Source organism: Microchirus variegatus, assembly GCF_963457635.1.
Source record: "Microchirus variegatus genome assembly, chromosome: 12".
Lineage (NCBI taxonomy): Eukaryota > Metazoa > Chordata > Actinopteri > Pleuronectiformes > Soleidae > Microchirus > Microchirus variegatus.
This window is the reverse complement of record NC_139813.1, coordinates 14747842-14765391: the sequence shown is the minus strand read 5'-3', so window position 1 is coordinate 14765391 and position 17550 is coordinate 14747842. Positions and strand designations below refer to the sequence as shown.

Here is a 17550-nt window from a genome sequence, read left to right as displayed (position 1 = left end):
AAAAAAAACTAATAATGAGGGCTGTACGACCGACGGCAGACTGTTATCCTTTTGTGTTGTAGTAGTGTACGCTGAGCTGCTAGCAGTAGTTTATTTGTATTTTTGCATCTGGCAGGACGGACAGAACACCGGACCATTAACACACTTAAATACTTAAATACACCCTACACATAGATGTGCACGTGGACACGCATCCATACACACAAACGCACACACACACACACACACACACGTTAAAACTCTACACAGCACCCACACCCTTAGAATAGAGGGGTTGAATATCCAGAGATGTCATCAGTACATTAATACAAGTGATCCATTTAGGGAATGTTAACAAATCTTTTTTTTTTTTTTTTTTCACCACAGAAAAGCATTGAGTCTCAATGCTGAGAGTAGCTATCAGTGACCTTACAAATGTGGGGGGGGGGGGGGTGGGGGGGTAGGACAGCCACATGTACATAACACTGCATATATAAATAGACCAAATTAAATATGGGTAGAAGACTGAATACTGAAAAATACTCTATATAACATTATAAATTATCTAGGATGGACTATGACATAAAAGGGATATTAAGTATGTACACGTTCAGAAAAGAAGATATGTAATCAATAGATTATGTATTAAGTTCAACAACTAATAAAAACTACTTTGACAATTTCCCCCCTCTCCTGGAAAAACAAACAAACAAATAATTTAAAAAGCACTCGAAAAGATTTCTCAGTACATTTTGTGAGGCACAGTTTTTTTTTTTTTTTCAAATGGAATCTACAGTATAGGATGTTTTCAGTGGTTTTTTTTTCTCTTTTCATGAACGACATATATCGATGACCGTTATCCCTTTAAAATTATATATATATATATGTGTGTATATATATATATATATATGGCACTGCAGAGTCAGACCCCCCCCCCCCCCCCCCCCACCGCAGGCTGAGCACAATAGTGAAAATATTGTGTTTTGTCTCTACGTCAGTCCTGCGAAAACGTCCGCGGAGGAGAGGAAGTGATATCGCACGGACGCAGATTCAAGATTTCCATCAGCTGTACCAGTGTCCTCCTGTCGTCGCCTTCGAGCAAACGAGAAAATCCGTCCACTTATTTCCCCCGAAAAGAGCCCGTGCCCCGTGTCTTCTTCACGTATATCTTAGAATTTTTTGCGACTTTGATTGACACACAACCACAGTAGACTCGTATCCAGTGACGTAATTGCATACAAATGAACTGACAACAAGACTACACCTGCACAGCAAGCCTGTTAGAAATGCAAAAAAAACCACATGGCGGGAGAGTTGCGTCAAATGTGTCAAATGACGGGTTTTAGTTATTCGTTTCTGTAGCAGCATAACAATTCTGTACTCTTATTTTCTTTTATCGTGGTCTATGTACAACAGAGATATACAGTGGGAGGAGACTTCAGTCCAGTCTTTCTTTCTTTTTTCTTTTTTGTTCTCTCTCAGCCAGTCCGAGGGGAATGCTTTCCACAGAAAAGAAGAGCTTACGGTTCAAAAGGTCAAAGTGCTGTGCTGTGAAATATCGCGAGAATATTCCTTCATCTTGTACATCTGGTGATCCCACCTCTCTCATCTTCTGGGCGTGTCACATCTGAAACGAGAGGAAAAGTCGAAGAAAGTCAGTAGGGCTGACAAGGAACATCCAGAGCCACAAAACAGATGATTTAGCTTAGCATTGAGACTGAAAATGGGGATGGAACCATAGATTGTAGTTAAAGGCGCCATATGTAAGAATGTGGTCAAAGACAGTTACTACACTCAAATTCAAAATACGGAGGTCTTTTAGGTTTCGTTTTCTGACTGGCAACCCGTGTTTGCTCGGCAGCTGAGACTCTACCGACTGCAATGATTGGTAGACGGCGGTAGGTGGCGCCACATGCCAAAACATGGTTTCAAAACATAAACATGATTTGCAGTCTGCAAAATATTTTTTTAATGCAAATATTTTGGCTGTACTGTTGTTGTTGGTGAGTCTCTGTGACATATTAGGAGGATTTTATGGCCAGTTGCTTTAGATTTATTACATAATGCACCTTTAAATAATGAACATATTCTTCCAAAGTGGGTCAAGCAAGTAAGAATATACTGTTTAGCTGCCAGGAGGCGACTCCACTGGTGGCAAAAAGGAGTTTCTAATGAGGAGTTCTAATTCTGATCAAAAAGAACTCAGTTTAAATGAAAGTCTATGGGAAAATTAGCTTCTGAAATATCTTTAAAATAATAATTTATTGTCAGTAAACATTGTCCTCAGGAGTTAATGTTCTTCAATAGCACATCTGATCTGAATTTTGGAAATTATTTTCAGGATTTAGAGGACTATACACTCTAAGAAATAAGGGTTCCAAAAGTGTTCTTCTACAAGGGCTGAGGTTCTACCTGGAATCATTTGTTTTCCAAGGGTTCTTGGTAACACTAATGGTTCCAGTAAGAACCATTTTGATCCAGAGAAGCCTTTAAAACCCTTTCCCGAATAAAGGGTTTTAAAAGGATTCTTGGTAACACTAAGGGTTCCAAAAAGGGTTCTCCTATGAGGACAAGCCGAAGAACCTTATATGGTTCTACTTAGCACTTTTATTTCTAAGAGTGTAGATAAACCAAGGCACATATGAGTGGGCACCAGTGTGACTGACAGGCAGTATCGTCCAATTTGTTCTTGGTCACGCCAAGAAACACACACTCATGTCTACACCGTGTGTTTTGAGAACATTGTCACCACACTTTTGTCTGATCATTTGATCCCACTTTTAAGTGAATATGGAAAACCTGCCAGCAAAAAAAAGCAACACACCGAGCGACTCAAAAGCAATATACTTTCTGTCTCTCTGAGGCACATAGAGTACTTTAAATCCAGTGTTAGGTGCAGACGGCCGTGGTAGAGAGTTACGTCAGGAGAAGAAATGAGAGCTAAAGTGAGATAAAGTTGCAGGCTGTAAAACCGAACAATAAGCTGAAACTGAAGCTTTTGTTAAAGCTGAGTGGAGCTGCAGAATCAGGCGGCGACGCTTTAGCTTTGTTAAGCGACTCCTTTCACATTGTGTTCGTCAAAAGCGCTCTGTTGTACTGTAAACTGCACCACTTGCGCACGCGGGCGGTGTCATTTCTTTGACCTCACTTAAAGGGGACATATTATGCAAAATCAACTTTTTAATCATTTTAATACTTGGGACTATTTGGGACTCTGGAGGTCCTATGAGTAGGTAAAGTGTGAAAAAAGATGACTCGGTCATGTTTTTGTGGTCCGACTCAGTCTAAGTACAGGAGATGAAACACGTGATGTTGACTTCCGTGGTCATTGTGACGTCACAATGACACATTCCTGGAATTGTTGTCTCACGGATCTCCAGCTTTGTCCGTAAAAAAACAAGAGAGTGCTCGCGAGGGCAATAGTATCCGGAAGAGCCGCAAAGTGTTCTATTCTTGGCTGCAGAGTGCAGCACAGAGTTCTACACAAACTTCCAGAGGATTTACGTGTCCATTTTATATGACGCCAATGGGTGCCGGCTAGAGTCGGCAATTGATCCCAATCAATCAGTCAGTGCTTTCCCAAACGCTAACTGCCGTTAGCTGCCAGAGCCTCAGTGATGCTGACGTCATTTCCTGTGTCTCATTTGCATTTAAAGAGACAGGCACTCAAAAACAGAGCGTTCTGAACAGGGCTGTTTTGGCAGGGTGATTGAACTGCTGTGGTGCTTCATCCTTAAGATATTTTGACCAAAGCATGTCACAGACATGTTCATTAGGACACCAGGGAACTAGGTTAACCTGTAGAATATGAGTCCTTTAAATTAGTTTTTGTTGTATTCAAACTTCTCACACAGATCCACTTCTACGAACCACTGTCACTTACTTGCAGGTCCTCTCATTGAGCTCTTGTTGGCGTTCTTTACAGTATGCGTCCGTGTGTTTGCAGGAGCACCGACAGGTCATGGGATCCTGCACGAACAAGCGCCTCCTCCTCTCGGAGCAGTGGCCGCAACACGGCTCACAAACACTGGACACACAAAGACAAGACAAGAGAAAATGGAGAGAGACAGACGATTAGTATGAACGCCAATACCACCAACGACTTATAGACCAGTCCTTTTATAATAAGCTCCGCTTTGCGTCTTCAAGTGCACGGGACAGAGCGGAAGTATTACACACAGGCTCCTACGGAGCAAGCAAAAATCCAAGCAGTAAATTTTTCCCCCCCTATATCCGCCCTCCATCCCCTCAGTCGTTGATTGGAGCACTCACAAATCCCTTGAATATGTTAGCCATGCAGACATGAGGCAAAGCTCCGGACCAGTTCTTGTGACACACAATGGCATTTTTTTTGACAATTACTCGCACTGTTACAAACACCGGAATCTTAATAAAGAAGACTCGAGGGTCTGCTTGGTTCTCCGTTAAGAGAGGTTTCATTTTATTGAGTGAGCGTTTTCCCACAGAGAGACATTAGATTCAGAACAGAGGCTAAACACTGACATCTCAGTGTACAAATTACAAAAGAGCACAAAAACATGATGTATCCTGTCACAGTGTAAATGAGCAAATGAGCAGTATTAGATATTACTTCGGAATAAAATATGGCTGCTTTTGTACCAGCTCAGAGACAAACGCAAGCAAAGGAAGACACAAAAACAGTGCTTGCTCAACACTTTTCTGGTTTACAAAGTCCCCCATACAAGGAAAAAAGAACAAGGCAATAGATGGCCATCACTTATCTTCACATTACATAAAAAAAAGTACCAGCATTATGCACGGGACGGCAAAAAACCTGTATGTAAAGATGAAAAGGGTAAAAAAAAGTCGAAGGAGACAGGTGCGAGACACAGCAAAGCAACACAGACTCAACACTGAACACAGGACCAGTGATTACAATCCTGGTGATCCCAGAGACAGATACCAGAACAGTACGGTGCTGGTCTGCAAAGCCATGCTGGTGGAAATGTGATTTGATTCAGTCGAAAGGTTCAAGTTACAGCTTAAAAAAAAAATCTGAGATCTGTTTATCCCAGCTTCTTTAAGCATGTCCGATATCAGCCATGATACCTGGAGTTAGACATGTTGTGAGAGGAGCTACCTGTACTTTGGGTTCCTAATGTACTACGATCACGATGCACCGCATGGCCCCAGTCTCATCTACGGAGAGTGACATTCTTGAGAACAATGTTGGCTGGGAGGAGATTAGATGGTGTCTTTGTGGAGTGGAAATGATGTTTTGCTACATTTACTGCGGGATATGACGGGGGACATTTAGTCAAGTTTTTGCTAAATCTACTTTAGCAAAAACATGTTAGGGATAAGACAACATTCTGAGGACGTAGGACATGACTGACGAGACAACGTTAGGACAAGGATGCGCGGAAGCAGCATGCTAACTGGGTGTGGCTACAGTGAGCAAATTAAAAGGGACAAAGGAGCTCCTCCCAGATTAGTTTAATGACGAGAAGCGCAACACTCAGGTGCAAGTAGGTGGAGAAGGCAGAGCTGACGTACGCGTCGTGAATTGTTTTGTCGCGGTTTTTCTTTCGTTTTCTCTTTAGGCCTTTACCCTTGCCTTCCCGGGGTTTTCTGCAAAGAGAAAAAAGGACAACAGTGCAGACGGCAGACTGAGAGACAGCGATGGACTGATGTGTTAGCTGAATTTGATGATCGCCAAAATATCCAACAGTGATTAGTAGCAACCTGTGTTTATTTCTACAAATGCAGCATTCAGAGCACGTTATTGTTCGTGGGTGCAGCCGTTTGGAATAGTAAGCATCGGGTGGAGTTACATGAGTGTCACGGAAGTGTTATAACTGCATAAAATATAGGTTTCTCACCCCCGTGTGTCAAAGAGATCACTTAAACGAAAAAATACAATGTGCAAACAGTGTTTTTTGGAAGCTGAAGCACACGACCATGTAACTGCATTTTGTAACAGTGCAATGACTCAGTAGAAGCTGGAAATGTCTGAGGTTTTGGCACAAGCAGCTGTTCAGAAATTTCCCCCGTGGACTGAGGACAATACAACCTGGACTTGACCAAAATTATATCTTTCAACCTATCTGGGTCAGTGTTTTATGGCCACTTGTTTAAGACCACAGCACAATGGGAACAAACCGGTGTTTGTTTCTCATTGTCAGCAGCACAGCTTCCCAGGTAACAGGCTTGGATTAAAACATCTCTGCGTGTTCAACCTTACTGTAACAGAAAGTCAAATCATTGTAAAATAAATAACAAATATGATTTTTTTTCTGAGAGGATGTCGAGTACAAAAGAGGATGCATCCGATCTATGGATTTCCTCTTTTAATACGAAGTTCTGTTTAGCTGTGAGAGGCTGACGGTTTGCACAGTTTCACAACCTCAGTTGTGAGGAATCGCTCTGACAGAATCGCTGACCCCGCAGTACTCAAGAGGTCAGGGGCCGACGTTAAAACCAACATGAAAGTATGGGAGCATCAGAAACAGGAGTTGAACAACCCCGCGGCCATATCACATTGTAGCAGCACGCCTCCGGAGTCAGACTCGTAAAAAAGAGCGAAGACAAGGTTAAAGAGGAGTTCGCAAAACTGACTCTTATCTATATGACAGACAGCCTGACAAAACGGCTGTCCTGCAATAGAGAGATATTAACACATGGTCATAGAAGGAGGATTAGAGAGTTTTTTTTTTACGACTCTCAGAACATCCACTTGTGTCACGTGGAAAACGATCGTAAAAAAAACGTAACGGTTTCACAAATCCTCCAAAAAACTCTTGTTATCTAAATCAGAGGAGAAGACGCAGGAGGAACAGAAGTTCAGCGGGACGTGAGCGGCAAAGAAGAAAGGAGGAGGAACGAGAAGACGAGATAGAAAAGAGTGGAAGGCGTAAAAAAAGGGACGAGATTAAAGAGGGCAGTGACCCCATCAAGTGTCACTCATTCACATGAGCGGCTTTGGCTGGTATTCCCTGTGTTTATCACCTGAGGGCTGGATGCTAATCTCAGCATAACATGATCTCATGAGGAAGCTTGTCGGCTGGGCTTTTAATTAAGGCGCGTGTGAAAGCGGAGGAAAAAAATGGGCTGGGAAAATAACAAAACAGATCAATTAAAGAGAAAAAAGCAGTAAGGCGAGGGTTTTAATTAAAGTGGGACAATGTTGAGTTGCTGACGGCTGAGTGTTTGTTTGCAGAGCAAAACTGAGGAAAAAAAAAACGGATCAAATCTCAAATCCCCATTGTCCACCCCTCTCCGAAAAAAACCTCAGTGCCCATGCGGAAAAAAAGAGTGCTGTACTCACTTTTCTCTCTGTTCTTTCACTTCTTTCTTTAACCTGAAACGAGGGAACAAAACAAAAATGACATTAGAGCACAGCCTGCCATTGTTGGCCAGGTAAACAGATACATATCGGGCTCATCAGAGACCAGATGGCTCATTATCATCAAGGCTGAGCTCACATCAATCTTTTCAAATCATGTTACATCACCGTCCTTTACCAGAAACTGTGATAAAAAAAAAACTGCCTTTCACTTTCAAACGGATTGGCTTCGTATAAACGAACCAGGTTTGTGCACAGCGGCAACACAACAGGGTGTGTTCACTCACGGACACACACACACACACACAGACTATGTAGCTACAATGGCACTCTGTCAGCTTTGTTTCATTATTCGTCCTCGTACCGGCGCTCACAGATAGATCGATAGACGAGTGTGGAGCAATGCATCTGCTCGCAGACTCGCGGAGGAACGCGGCCAACAAAAGGCGTTAGGAAAGAGTGTTTTCAGTCAATGAGGTCACAGACGGCAGCCAAAGACTCTATTAAAGCGTAAAAATAGAAGACGACTGTAGAAGTTTTATTCTGAGACGTAGCTTTTCCTGAAGTGGAAGTGGCAACGCCATAATTCAAAACTATTGCTACACTATTACAAGCAAATATCCATCGATAAATAAAGTTGTCTGGGGGAAAAAAATCATTTATCGTGTTTATTACAGAGCCACAGACTTTGATTTTCTTTATTATTATGATTTTAACAAATTAAGATTAAATCTGTTTTTTTTTTAAACACTGTCGCAGGACCAGACAACCATTCACTCTTACGTTCTCGATCGATTTACAGTGGGACTGATCCTTCAAAGAATATTAAATTGCTTCAGGTATAATTGAAAGCAGATCCCGCTATGCGATACCTCGTCTGCAGAGTTTTTAATTGTTAGCGGAAGAAGCTACTATTCCTGTCCTGATTTGACTTTTCTTTCCGCGAGAGGACAGACCGACTTAAGGCCGTGTTAGTGATCTCGGCGTTAACGATCGCTCTTGTGCAGCCTTGTCCAAGCTATATTAAGGAACTGACAACAAACGCAGCGGCGTAAAAGTGAACGTTCACACTTGCACTGTGGTGTTATTGAGCGCAGTTCGATGCCGCTTGTGCGTATCGACGCCTCAGAGAACGTGTGACTTTGGATGTAAAGTCCTTACACAGCGATCGCTACACTCTTAGAAATAAAAGTGCTAAGCAGAACCATATAAGGTTCTTCGGCTTGTCCTCATAGGAGAACCCTTTTTGGAGTCCTCATTGGAAATAAAGCCTAATGAGGTGGAACCTCATGTCCGAGGCCCTGGTTGAGGTTAGCAGTAATGTAAATGTGTGGTTATGGTTAAGGTTAGGGGTAATGCTTTGTTTAGGCTGTCCAAATGAATGGAAGTCAATGCTACACTCTTAGAAATCAAAGTGCTAAGTAGAACCATATAAGGTTCTTCGGCTTGCCCTAATAGGAGAACCCTTTTTGGCTCCAGGTAGAACCTTTTTATAAAGGTTCCACCTGGAACCCTTAGTGTTACCAAGAACCATTTTAAAACCCTTTATTCAGGAAAGGGGTTTTAAAAGGTTTCTCTGGATCAAAATGTTTTCTTACTAGAACCATTAGTGTTACCAAGAACCCTTGAAAAACCCTTTCTTTTGGGAAAGGGTTTTTCAGAAGCAAAGGGTTCCAGGTAGAACCTCAGCCCTTGTAGAAGAACCCTTTTGGAACCCTTATTTCTAAGAGCGTACGGTGAAGCCACACTTTCAAAACAATGGTAAAGTGCTAGATTATAGTCACTGTTTTTATAAAGGTGCTCTAAAAGTTTATAGCTACTTTTACAATAAAATATTGTACGTTGTAAAAAAAAAAAAATTCACATTCAAAGGGAGATTCACTTTTTTTTTTTTTTTTAGCATTTCCTTTTTTGATTCAGCAGCTCAGAGAGGAGGCACAAAATGACAACACATCTTGACCTTCGGCCAACAGTCCTCCCTGTGTGTGTTTGTTTGTCATTAGATTCGCTCTTAGACGTGGGAGGATGATGCATGCACCCTCTGAGCCACTGTGTCATAGTTCATTTATGTCACACAGCGTAAAAAAAAAAAAAAAAAACTAAACAAAACAGGCTTTAAAACAAATAAAAAAAATCAAAACCTTGTCGCTGATCACCAGGTCTGACTATAACTAGATCGATCATGACCACAAATCATGGACAGGACGGAATGAGAATGAAGAGATTTTTGTTATGAAAAATACAACATAATGTATGAATCTTGAAAGCCAAAGAGTCAAGGCACTTAAAGCATTTAAAAAACACGCGGCAACACGTTTCAGCGTATATACCTTCACCTGGGTATGAATCATCTTGATTAAATTAGCAGCAAAACGAGAACTTTGCGTGATGTGTTTGGAGTCAAAGCAGGTCGGCAGAGTGTGTGCGTGTGTGTGTGTGTGTGTGTTCAGGGTTTCTTACCTACACTCACATGCGCTGTGCTCTGAGAACGACATGAAAATATCATTCTGTTGCCTTTGGGATTTTATTCTTTTTATCTGTGGGGAGGGGAAAAAAAGAAGAAGAAGAAGAAGAGAAACGGTCACAGAGCTGAATAAAAAATACAAGTTCATTCATTGTATTTCTGCAGAGTTCCTTGTACTTTTTGTGCTCTGTGTAATAACGGTGGCATTCGCAGAGCACGGATCAACAAAAGCACACACAGAAAGAGTTGCCTGTGCTCTGAAAGGATCACGTAAGTGGGATATTGAAAAAAAAAACTGAAGAGTTTTAAATAAAGAAGTTTAAAGGTGCCATACGTAAGAATGTGGCCAAAACCGGTTACTACATTCAAAGTCGAAATACCGAGGTCTTTTAGGTTTCGTTTTCTGACATAACTGGCAACTCCTGTTTGCTCGGCAGCTGAGACTCTACTGACTGCAGTGATTGGTAGACGGCGGTAGGTGGCGCCACATGCCAAAACATGATTTCAAAACATAAACATGATTTGCAGTCTGCAAAATATTTTTTTTTAATGCGAATATTTTATCTGTACTGTTGTTGTTGGTGAGTTCAGTTTGTTATATGAACATTATTCCTGAGTCTCTGTGACATATTAGGAAGATTTTACGGCCAGTTGCTTTAGATTTATTACATAATGCACCTTTAACATTGAATTATAGTTCCATAAAGAGTGAAATGGAACAGTAACCTCGGACAGGCAGGTTTTCTCAGGGCTTTTTATGACCTCTCCAGTGAGACTCCTCACACACAGACTAAACCAGACACATTGACAGACTCTCAGAGGAGCTGAGGTAAAAATATATAAGAAAAACGAAACTTCATTTTTGGCCCAAATGTCACAGCAGAGCAGCTTCTAGCTGAATTGCACTTGGACTGACTTAAGAGGCTCTTGTGTGAAACAGAAGAGCACTTAGACGTTTCTTCACCAGAACACTCGAGCAGTGAACTGAACCTGCTGTTCTTGCTTTCACATTTTTTGGGGGGCAAAAAATAAAAGTATTGAAAAGAGTCAGACACATCAAGAGCCCCTTATTATAAAATAACGCCGCTGACCTCCATCGTTACGTTATAGCTGGACGACGGCATGCACTGCAGCATCTCGTCGTTGCAGTAGCCGGCGCAGCGCGTCAACACCACGCAGGACGGGATGAACATGTGTTCCACCTCCTCCGGATACTCCTGCAGGATTTCCACCAGCAGCTCCCGTGGCTGGCACATGCTCTTGTTGTACACCTCTATTAGAGGGATCACTGAGAGAGAGAGAGAGAGAGGCACAGAGAGAGTGCATGGTTATAAAAACGGCAGAGGAGCTCCAGACTAAACCAGTCGACTCCTAAATACCACTGTGGTGTAACAGTAACAGACGACGACAAGGAGACGTGAGCTAAAAATGCTGGCAGGCTCGAGATGAAACACACTCGTTGCATGCACGCACACGTTTGACTTTCTATTACGGAGTAGCACTTGGTAACCTTAGTTTACGCATGTAAATAGACATTTACCTACTTATGCAAATTCCTTTTCGGACATAACGCACACTCTACCCGTGCTTCAAAGCAAAATTACAGTACATTACATTACGTGATATCAGTACACATCATGATAAAAAAATGCACTCGTGTTCAAGTTGCTTGCAGTGAATTTCCATTATCAGGATAATCGCAAATGGAGAACATTGCTCATGTTCCGCTTCAATGACTTGAAAACGCCGTTTCACTAACACTCTTAGTAAAGACCTTGTGATTCATTTTTGAAATGCTGCAAAATGGAACCCACAACTTTCCAGTCAGAGCTTGTGATTTGTACTTTTAAAAGTATGTATACCAGCAATGTGTTTTGTAATATTACATCAGTAATGCTTTGTAGGATTAGTTCTGTTTCCTCTGTATCCAACTCATGCAATCATATTATGACTCATAATTATTTTTGGTCAGGATAATAATGACAGGGCGTTTTCGTGGCCCTATTTCTGAACCTGTTGTGTTTCAGCCACAGCTCTATAGTCTGTTCTTTCACCTTCAGTTCCCCCCCTCCTGTGTCTTGGGAAAGATATCAGCACACACACACACACACATAGACATACACACCTCCAAAATATCACTCAGAACATTAGTGAGCCTGAAGCAAAAACCCAGGCCTGACAGTCCACTGGGACGCCAATCCAAACACACTGGGCCTGAACAATATCATGAAGTTCAGCTCCTGATTTCCCAAATCAGATTGGGCAACACAGGGATTGTGCAAAAAAAAAAATCAACTGTGAGTCAAGAGGGTGAAATTCCTTTCTATAAAAGAGTCTGGTCACCAAAACATTCTCCCCGCTTAACCTCAAACAACAAGGAATGCTGTACAAGGTGTTGAGATGCAGGGGTGAAACAGCTCTGGTTTTTTTAAAAATCAAACTTGAGAGAGAGAGAGTGTGTTGGGGGGGGAGAATAAAAATCTCTGTTGGATCAAACTTCACAGTCGACCACTAGGAGGCGATGATTATCCTTTAGTGCCAAGGTGAACCTCACACCAGCCTTATTCACTTTGGCTACGTGCCAAGCCGGGCCAGGGAGCCCATGTCTCTGCACACACACACACACTGTATTCCCACGCTGCCCTGTGGGACACCTACCATCATGTGGACCTCTCTCTGCTGCCTTCGGTATGTGGGCACTCTGCAAGAGAGAAAGACGAGAAGAGGAGATGTTAGGTACAGTAGATTGTGCAAAAGCCGTTGCCCTTTACTTGTCCACAGCTCGGTTGCGCAAAAACATATTTGCATTTTGAAATTTCTATGTTGGCTGGTGTTAGAATAAGAAAAAAGCTGAGTATGTGCCTTATCTTACCCTGGCAGTCAGTGTTGACTATTTATATAAGCATTAGTATTATTATTAATTTGTTTAAATAAGCACTGAAATCTCTTAGGTTAAAGCACACTTGATTCCATGTTCTTGAACATCACATTCAGAAATAATAATAATAATAATAATGAGGTCAAAATATGTTCCTTAATTGAGCTGCTTGTATGACAACTATCATAAATATGTGCATGTGTTCCGGACGAGGCCTTATATGGCCAAATATTTTGACCAGAGGTACAAGGAGCCAGACAAATTCTGCCACATCACAACTACGCACGTACGTGGCCAAAAAAAACACACGAAAAAAACTTGTAAAAGAGTGAAGTTATCACTTTCTGCGTCTCATTTTGTTGTCTGCCACACACACGCTGTGCTGCTTCTATGGCAACGCTGATTAATAACCGTCTCCTTTAAAACCGGTAAGAATTTCTGCTTGCCTCTTCTCCTCTTCCTCAGATGTCACCACACCGGATTTTGGCAACGTTCCATCCGTGCGCGCATTACGCACGGCACAGCTCTGCGCGCGCAAAATATCACGCAATTCCTCGCCAATATTGCGTGAGAACCGGATCCTGTAGCACCGGAATGACTTCACAGAGTCGACTCTTTTTTTTCTCTCTCTTTTTTTTTTTTAAAGAAACAATTTCCCACTCCATGGATGAAAAATGCGAAAAAAAAAGAAAAAGAAGAAGAAAGCCCTGGTAGTGTTTAGTCTCCGCCCCCTTCTGGTGGCGTGAGCCTTGAAAGCTGCGGGACCCCGGCGCTTCAAAACCCCATGCACTGTATTATTAATGGATGGGTGTCAAGCTGCGAACACCGGCCCTGAAAGCGAGTGATGATAGGCTGAAAATGAGCAGATGAGTCCACATCCAGATACTGTTCCGCGTTGATTGGACGACTTATCTGTCATTAAATCAAACACTTGGTCGAATAAACACTTTCATTGGACCGTGGAGGGGGATGAATTCCATGCTTTTTTTTTATTAAGAAGATGCTGGAGTGAGAAACTGTGTTGCAACTTAAAACATCTTCGCTTCCGCTGATTTGGCAAATTCCTCTAATAAATCATTTTAAGTCCATTCATGAGTGACAATATGACGCTGCCGGCTGCTTTTGAAGTGCGTTGTATATATATATATATTTTTTTTTTCACCTTGAAACCTTTGCTCAAAGCCTCCTTGGGCACACCGCGCTTGATTAATGATTATATGACATGCGATTTACAGTGCGCTCTCAAAGAGCCATTAAAATTCCCCACGCCAGAGCGACTAATCTGTCAAATAATGCATGTTTATATATATATATATATATATATTTTTTATCTGGAAGTGATTTTTTTTTTTTATTGAAAGCGTCAAAAATCAGATAAAGCTCCTCGTTTTCGGTTCACCATTAGGGTCGCGTCTGTGCCAGGAGTGAACCTGTTCACATGCCCTAATTCAGAATGGAGCCACTGCGCCTTTAAAGCGTAATCGTATCTCCTGGAGCAGGCCTGCGATCACCACAGCGTCAAACTTCACAACATTATTGAAAAATAATCTCTTATGTCACCATTTGCGACACCAAAAAAAACGCACCACTCACGACTGCGCAGCGTGGGTATTTTTTTTTTTTTTACAGTGTCGGCTCTGCGTAATGGCTGTTTAAATCTCTCTCCCCCCCCCCCCCCCCCACCCCCTAAAAAAGCCTCGGAACAGTTCAGCTTGTTCAAACATGAGCGATGACCTCGCCAGAGGAGAGACAAGGACGAGCTACACATTAATGACCAAAGTGAGGTATAGTGTAATGTTTTTGTGCTCTTATTTTTCTCTTTTTTTTCCCTCCCCCTGAGCTTTGCGGGACGTGTGAGACTCACCTTGACAGCTGACAGCGTCAAAAATAATAGTGTCAAACTGTCAATAAAATGCATGGTGTTGGAAATCCAATCCAAAAACAGGCGACGTTTTAAAATCCAAGCAGCCAAATGTGGCGATTTGTTCTCAAACATGAAGTTTTACAAACAAGTACAACACAAAGTGAACCCGGCTCAAACTTCTCTACACAGGGGGAAGGAAGGGGTTGTTGTAATCCATGGTGGTCCCGGGGGGTTGAAGGGTACAATCCTTTTTTTTGTGGTTTTGTTTGTCTTGTTTGTTTGTTTGTTTGTTGCGCGTTAACTTCTTTCTCAACTGTTTCCAATGATTTTCAAGATATCCAGAAACACGAAAATCCAAGACGCGCAACGTCTCACATTGTTCCGCAGCAGACCTTTATTTTCTTGCAAGGGAGTAGCGATCCACATTACAGAAATAATCCCATGCTTGTTGCGCCAGCCGTCTCCAAGTATCTGTCCATTGGAAACTTGTACGTGTGCAATTTGAAGCCGCGCGCACCAAGGAGGACGTGAAGTGAACAAAAAAAAATAAAACCGCACAGTGAAATGTTTCTCTCGTCCTGCACAAACTTTGGCTCTCGCCTGTTTTTTTTGTTTTTTATTATTCCTTCGTCACTGCGCACTACATGCAGGTCAGCTCGCTCAGTGGAACACTGATCACCGCGGTCTCTCCATACTGTGGGAGCGACTACACGCAAAGCTCTCTGTGGATCATCACGAGTAGGTGTGTCCTTTCTCTTTTTTTTTCAAAGTTTCATCTATCAAAAACGACTCATGTGACCAACACCATCACCAGTAAGCTATTAAAAACGCAGCGCTGCAGCTCCGCACCTCCGCCGCTCTCATTCTCTGGTTTCTTTATTTCACAGAGGGAGAAAAAAAAAAGAAAAGAACTCGTGTTGTGACATTTTAGCCATATTTTCGCCGGTTGAAACGCCACCCACTGTGCCCATGCGTTTACAAATCCATTTCATCATTCCCACATGTCAGTCATGTGCAGACCGCCTCTTTTCTCTCCAAGACGCACGGGTCTCTCTTTCTTCGAAATAAACACATGACTCTTTTTTTTGGGATGCGACTAAAAAAAAAAAAAGAAACCTGAAATACACTTTTACACAGTCGCAGTGTTGACATTAAGGTGCGAATGTGTCCAAAACTTGCTCAGAGTTGAAGAGAGCGCGTGTGCGCCTGGCCACGTATGTCCCTGTGTGTGCGTGCGCCGTGCAACGTTGCCGTTAACCGCGAGCGCGCCAGTCATTGCGCACACACACACTCACACTCACACACACACTCCATCGAAAGTAGGTGAGTCTGACTCGTGTCTCGTGACTTCCTTGCGCCGTCACTGCGGTGTAACAGAGACCGGTGGAGGCTGAGGAAGCGCCGACTGGGCTCTTTTTCTTCTTCCTTCCTTCCTTCTCCTCTTCCTCAGCAGCAGCAGCAGAGGAGGAAGAGGAGAGAAACTGTCCGCGAGGAGAAACCTGCTGATTGAAAAGCAAAGGAAGAGTCTGCACGTACAGACTTTGAGTGATGGGGATGATGAAGAAGAGGAGGATGAGGACAATGTCGTCCACTGTTGCCTCCTCCTTTCCCTCAATATGTGAGGAAAAGATAATAATAGATAATAATAATATATAATAATGTAATAATACCAGACAAAAGATGAAAATTATTAATTGAAGTCAAAATAAAGAATTATTACAAATGGAGTATCATTATGAATTATATATGTAAAATGTATGCACTATTTTACTATTAATCTTTATATATTGTCCTTTTCTTAAGTTTTATTAACCCTTTAAGGTATGCAACCATTTTTTATTATTTTATATTATTTACTTATGATAACAATAACATGAAATTAAGCCCTACAGTATTTCAGATACAGGCCTCTACCAAACGGTTGAGCATAATAAACCTGGGTTGCATAATAAGTTGTACTTTATGAATTATTTATAAAGTACAACATTCAGAACAAGTCACAATAATTTAGGGTGTTCAGCTCGATGCATTTTTCAATGAGATATAGTGACTTAACGTGTGGTCGACCAAATGGTTGAGCAGTACCTTAAAGGGTTATTAAATAACATTCATATAATGAACGTGTGATCCATCAATTCAAGTATCTTAGAAATAACTGGTTTACCTATCAATATGCATATTAGGTGTTATAACCATAGCAGTAAATACTTTAACTTTGCACATATTTGCTCATGTCCAAATTGAATGAATGTGTGGTGTCTTCAATTAGTTTAGTTAGATGAGGAGAAAGTGTTGCTCATTTCCCCTCTTTTGTTTTGTCGTTACATGAAGTTCCCTCATGTATACATGCACAATAAATTCACAATAAATACATTTATAAATAAAGACATCTCAAGGGTCACTTTCAGGGTCATGCACAATATCTCTAAACAACCTTTTGTAAAATGTCTAACAACCTAGTCTATGAAATCCTTTTTTTTAAAAATATATTTCTATCATGAATTCTATAATAGTGACATCTATGCACAGCTGTGATGCCCTCTGCTGGACTAACAGGCCACTGCAGGACCACAAAAGCTCCACTGACAGATTGATAGACGCCAAGGAAGCAGGGAAAAAGAAGCCGGTAATAAGTATGTAATGACACAAGTTGGCAGCCATGTTCATCGCATACTCGGCTTGCCTGCTACGACTCATACCTTACTCTGTGTTTAATACCAATGAGGGAGGGGGGGAAAGAAGAGAAAAAGGCTGGAGGGACAATGAGACTTTTACAGAGGAGGGAACTGAGACATGATGGAGCAAGAAAGCAGAGAGGCAGAGCGAGTGATCGAGAAGGAGAAAGGGAGCTTTTAGGAAGCGGAGTGGCATCGGGGCTGTCGTGTAACTGGAGGAGTCCCTTAGGCTCGGTACCCGTCCACCAAATTAATTGAAGAATAACACTTGGGTTCATTAGCGGGGTCACCAAGCTCCTGTTTCTGCTGACTCAGAGACTGTGCGTGCATGTGTATGTGTGCACCCAAGTGGGCAAGGTTATAGTGGACACAGTCATGTGCGCG

The 17550-nt window shown here is 42.0% G+C and overlaps 1 protein-coding gene across 2 annotated transcripts; it reads right to left on the bottom strand.

Moving 5' to 3' along the window:
* Positions 1-939: 939 nt before the first annotated feature.
* vegfab (vascular endothelial growth factor Ab) lies at positions 940-15173 on the bottom strand. 2 transcript variants are annotated; one of them, XM_083899172.1, is made up of 8 exons: positions 14492-15173; positions 12408-12450; positions 10841-11037; positions 9746-9822; positions 7268-7300; positions 5497-5571; positions 3863-4006; positions 940-1606 (listed from the first exon to the last, which is right to left on the bottom strand). In XM_083899172.1, the coding sequence occupies exons 1-8, from the start codon at positions 14621-14623 to the stop codon at positions 1585-1587; spliced, it is 723 nt and encodes a 240-aa protein (XP_083755298.1). In that variant the 5' UTR covers positions 14624-15173; the 3' UTR covers positions 940-1584. The 2 variants fall into 2 exon arrangements, with proteins under 2 accessions (XP_083755298.1, XP_083755299.1); XM_083899173.1 differs by lacking the exon at positions 5497-5571.
* Positions 15174-17550: the final 2377 nt, after the last annotated feature.

Coding starts and splice junctions, on each gene's coding strand:
- vegfab (XM_083899172.1), bottom strand. CDS start 14,623: ATGTTTGAGAACAAATCGCCACATTTGGCTGCTTGGATTTTAAAACGT. Junction 12,451..14,491: donor TGACGCTGTCAGCTGTCAAG/GTGAGTCTCACA, acceptor TCTCTCTTGCAG/AGTGCCCACATACCGAAGGC. Junction 9,823..10,840: donor GCTATAACGTAACGATGGAG/GTCAGCGGCGTT, acceptor CCCTCCCCACAG/ATAAAAAGAATAAAATCCCA.